At 36.3% G+C, this 4,297-nt stretch overlaps 1 protein-coding gene across 1 annotated transcript; it reads left to right on the plus strand.

Moving 5' to 3' along the window:
- Nucleotides 1–855: 855 nt before the first annotated feature.
- On the plus strand, nt 856–3,253 carry LOC149535554 (protein SOSEKI 3-like). Its single transcript, XM_089806494.1, has 5 exons — nt 856–1,039; nt 1,594–1,663; nt 1,935–2,047; nt 2,134–3,040; nt 3,163–3,253. Exons 1-5 carry the CDS (start codon nt 856–858, stop codon nt 3,251–3,253), a joined length of 1,365 nt encoding a protein of 454 aa, XP_089662620.1.
- Nucleotides 3,254–4,297: the final 1,044 nt, after the last annotated feature.

Here is a 4,297-nt window from a genome sequence, read left to right on the forward strand (position 1 = left end):
TATTTTTTCCAAACTTAATTTCCTCCTCAATGTGTGATGTTTAAAGATAGCCTGACGTAACGAACTTGATGAAATCCCTCTACACCACCAGTACATGGTTTTAATGAAATAGGAAAGCCAAAATCTACAGAAGTCCCCAAGAAGCATTTGAAACATGGAAGATTATGTCTTTAGACTCCAAAAGCAGTGAGTTGTCCGTGTTCCTTGCAGACTAGTAAATCTGACATTACTTTATAACAGTATAGATCTGTAATGGCATTGATAATGGCTGTAAACAAAACAATGTATCTGCCCGTTGAAATAATCCTTCAGAGCTCGTACATTGCAGTGCTTGGGTTGCAGTACACAGGAATTGAAGGAAACTAGAGTATCACGAGGTGAGCGGTGGATGTACTGTCTCTCTCAACCATTAAATGACTGGTGTTAACATTAAGAATGTGGAAGGAACCGCTGTATTGTCTTCTGCCTGGTTTTCACTACCATAACAAGCTTTTTCTGCAATTTGCACAAGGGTCATCTGATGAACTGTCTGAGCATCACGTTGTTTTCATTTAAGTCCGCCGTAATACTTAGTTTACCCGTGAGCTGTAATTTGGACACAATACCCACCAAGAGGTTTCTTCAGGCCTTCCATGCGCTGGGCGTTATGTTTACTTAATGTAGCGAACACAGAAGCTCAGCATGTGATGTCAGTTTTACTGTTACCTTAGCCCTTTTCACTTTCTGGAATACATTTCGTGCCTTTGTCCTTGTCGCCGTAATTGAAGGCTTTGGGGACCTTGTTTTTCATATATATCTTCGGTTTTTTTTTTTGCTGTTCTGTCAATTGGCTAGGATTGTGATGGTCTGTTGAATATGGATGTGAGAAAGAAGAGTATGAGAGATTTGAGCCCTGATCGAGCCAAGGTGCAAATGAGGGCCAGGCAAAAGACGATGAAGAAAGTGCAGCTGGTTTATTATTTGAGCAGAGGCGGCCAACTTGAACATCCCCATTTCATGGAAGTTGTGCTGCCTTTCAATCAGGAGTTGCGCCTCAGAGGTAATGCTAAAGGCTTGCGTTTATTAATTTCTTGGATAAAGATTTCGTGTACAATTTTTAAGTGAGTTTATGGTAAATAAGTGACGTTTCATGGAGGATTTTATATTGTGCATTGTTGGAACTTCTACTAAATTTTCTTACGAGAATTTGAGATAATGTGAATTATGAATATGTTAGAGCAATAGATACAAATGATTTTTCTAGTAGATTAATGATCTGTTTTGAAATTAGAAACAAAAATAAATTTTATTTCTTTATATGGAGATTTTAGACAAATTAGAACAATCATTCTTAAACATCACAGACTAAAGGAAAAATTCAACTTGGTAAAATGCAACCAAGAAATCCAGTTTTTATATTCACGAGCCAAAATTGTGTGATATTCACGAGCCAAAATTGTGTGTAGTTCTCTTTATGAGATATGGCAGGAGTTAAGTCAAGCTTAACAATCTAGACTGAATTATTAACCCTTACCGAATAAAAATTAATGGTCGAAAGAACAAAGTTCGTGAACAATTCAAACTGAAGTATTTCCGACATTTTCATATGTGCAGATGTAATGGGTCGTTTGGCAGTTCTCAGAGGAAAGGAGATGCCATCGTTGTTCTCCTGGTCTTGCAAAAGGTCTTCGATCAATTATTCTTATTGTTTTCTGTTTTTTCCCTTTTGGAGATTTGCCACTGTGAAAACACAATATCTTTGAATTTTGTTTCTATATTGTCAAATTATATACACTAAGCACACAGAGAATTCTTAAAAAGAACATAATTGAGAAGAGAAAACGATGTATTCTTTAAATATTACATTTCAAAGGGGAAAACATAAATTCTATTTTGAAGAATATAGGCTAGCATTTCGACTCTTGTTTCAAAATACTTGTTGCATGTGAATGCAGGCGGTATAAAAGCGGGTACGTATGGAACGACCTGTCTGAGAATGACGTCATACTCCCAGTCGAGGGAGCTGAATATGTGCTCAAGGCTTCAGAGCTCTTCGAGGATTGCTCTGGTACATATAATACACAAACTTTTCCTTTTACCTGCAAATCAACTCTTTTCCTGTAGATTTATTGACAATTGTGTCTATGTCGTCAGAAAAGAATCAAGATTCCATAAGCAACATGAGTGCACCAAATACAACACAAGGAGCAGTAATGGGTCTGTATGTTCAGGACAGAACAATGTCTAGTACAAAATCTGAGAGTGGGACACCAAAAAGAAAGAATGAATCTAAAGCAGAAAATCCGAGGCACCATGAATTACAACCTCCCAATATCAAAGTTGCTCATAAAGTGTGCGCATCACGCACCAGAGTTATGAACAGAAATGATCAAGACATGGGTGACATCAAAACGAGATCTGAGCCCACTCAGTATCACATCAGAGCAGAAAACAAATCACCCAACTCAGTAATAAGTGCCAACAGAAAGAAAATGAGTTATAAGCCCGAGTTCATCGATTCCACAGCTCATGGTGACTGCAGAAAAAAAGACAAAGAAGAAGAAGAAGAAGCATTGTCAAAAGAAAGCGAAGGTGCAGAGAATTCGACGGAGTCTCTTCAATCATCAACGTTCACTTGCTCAACAAGAGCACAAGATGAGGCAAGTCAGAGCAAACAGAGCAAAAAGACAGTGAGAGCAGAGGAGGCAAATATCAGTCAATCCTCGAGCATATTTAGTTTGTTGCACTTCATCTCTTGTGGGTCTCTCAAAGCGGTGGAAAGTGATAACATTCTAAGCATTACGTCTCTCAAAGCTGCTCGATTTGCAGAGGCCAAGAAACGGCATTTATCTGCTAATTCGAAGAACAAAAGTCAGTGTTGTAATAAGGTTGTCGATCGAACTCTTGGAGAGGAATTGGATAGTATGCTTGAGGATCTACACATCATCAATACACAGAGAGCAGAAAAGGAGTATTTCAGTGGCAGCATTGTGGAAATAAAAACTCATGGTGAAGCGGCAGATCCTGTTCTCGCTAGGTCGGCTTCCTTTGATGCACAGAGGTATGCTGTATCCCATAACAAACTCTTTCAAGTGAATAGTTCTTCATTATGTTGAAAGTTGGATCAGCTTTAAAAGGAACCCAACTGGTATATTATACATAACATGAATCTTTTGTTTGCAGAGGGTCAAATGTAGAGATGGCTGCCGTGATTGAGAAGGGCAATTGTGGGAGTGGTAATATGAGCAACTGCATTCCAAGACTGAAGCGTTGAAGAAAGATGTTCATGGAAGTTGAAAGCTCACTGAAAATTGTAAAACTCCCAAAGCATCAAATAAATGAGTGAAAAAATCTTCATCGGGGACCTATATGTGTCGAAGTTCCCTACTGTATCTGTCATGCGCCTCTCGCTCACACTAGTGGATTGTAGATAATAGTAATCTATTATTTATGACTATAAATCATAATTTTTGGTGGGGTGACTGGGATTAGAAAAAGGTGTTATAAAACAAGAAAAGCTCAAAAGAAAAATAGCTTTAGAAGCCAAGTGATGCATTTATAGTTAGCCTTGGAAGTTGGAAAGAACAGTCATTTAAGAAATAAGACATAACCTTTTTCAATTGAATGTTGAATCTATGTTTATCAATAAAAGTTACTATACGCTTTTAAGAGTTTCTTATTGTTTTGTTTGACATGGCACGATATTATTTTTAAGTAGTATTTGTTAAAATGATTTTAATTTAAGATTTATGTAAGGAGTATCTATATAATTTTTTAATTTATATTTTTGTGTAATTGTAAAGGATAATAAGAAGAAATATTGCAAGATTATCTTTATATTTTTGCATTTTCTTTTGGTTTTGCATGAATATAATATTTCAATGGTCAAATATTCTATGTTCTACGTAAGTCTATCTTGAACAAGTATGTATAGTTTTTTTACTCAATGTTGCATTAAAACTAATTTTTTTATAGAAGGATATTGCAGTTACCACAATAGACTCTTCAAGCTACATTTGAGTTAGCTTTGTCACTTACCTATCACTTTACTTGTTTTACCCCAAGGTTGTCCTTTTAACCATCTTTAGTTCATATTTCTAGATTTCTATCTTTTTACTTGTTTTATCCTATTTCATTTGGTTTACCATCTATGGTGAAACCATTATTTTCAATAATGTTCTTAGTATCATTTTCCTTGTGATATTGTTATTAGGATAATGCAAGAGCATCCTGGGTGTAAGGGCAATCTTGCATAACCCAAAAATATTTTATTTCCAGTCTTTTCTATTTTAATAAGGACTAGTAGACAGGGTGGTTA

The sequence above is a fragment of the Cupressus sempervirens genome, chromosome 10 (genome assembly GCF_028749045.1).
Source record: "Cupressus sempervirens isolate cs-2001-9-10 chromosome 10, ASM2874904v1, whole genome shotgun sequence".
NCBI classification, from domain to species: Eukaryota; Viridiplantae; Streptophyta; class Pinopsida; order Cupressales; family Cupressaceae; genus Cupressus; species Cupressus sempervirens.

Coding starts and splice junctions, on each gene's coding strand:
- LOC149535554 (XM_089806494.1), top strand. CDS start 856: ATGGATGTGAGAAAGAAGAGTATGAGAGATTTGAGCCCTGATCGAGCC. Junction 2,048..2,133: donor GCTCTTCGAGGATTGCTCTG/GTACATATAATA, acceptor CTATGTCGTCAG/AAAAGAATCAAGATTCCATA. Junction 3,041..3,162: donor GCTTCCTTTGATGCACAGAG/GTATGCTGTATC, acceptor TTTTGTTTGCAG/AGGGTCAAATGTAGAGATGG.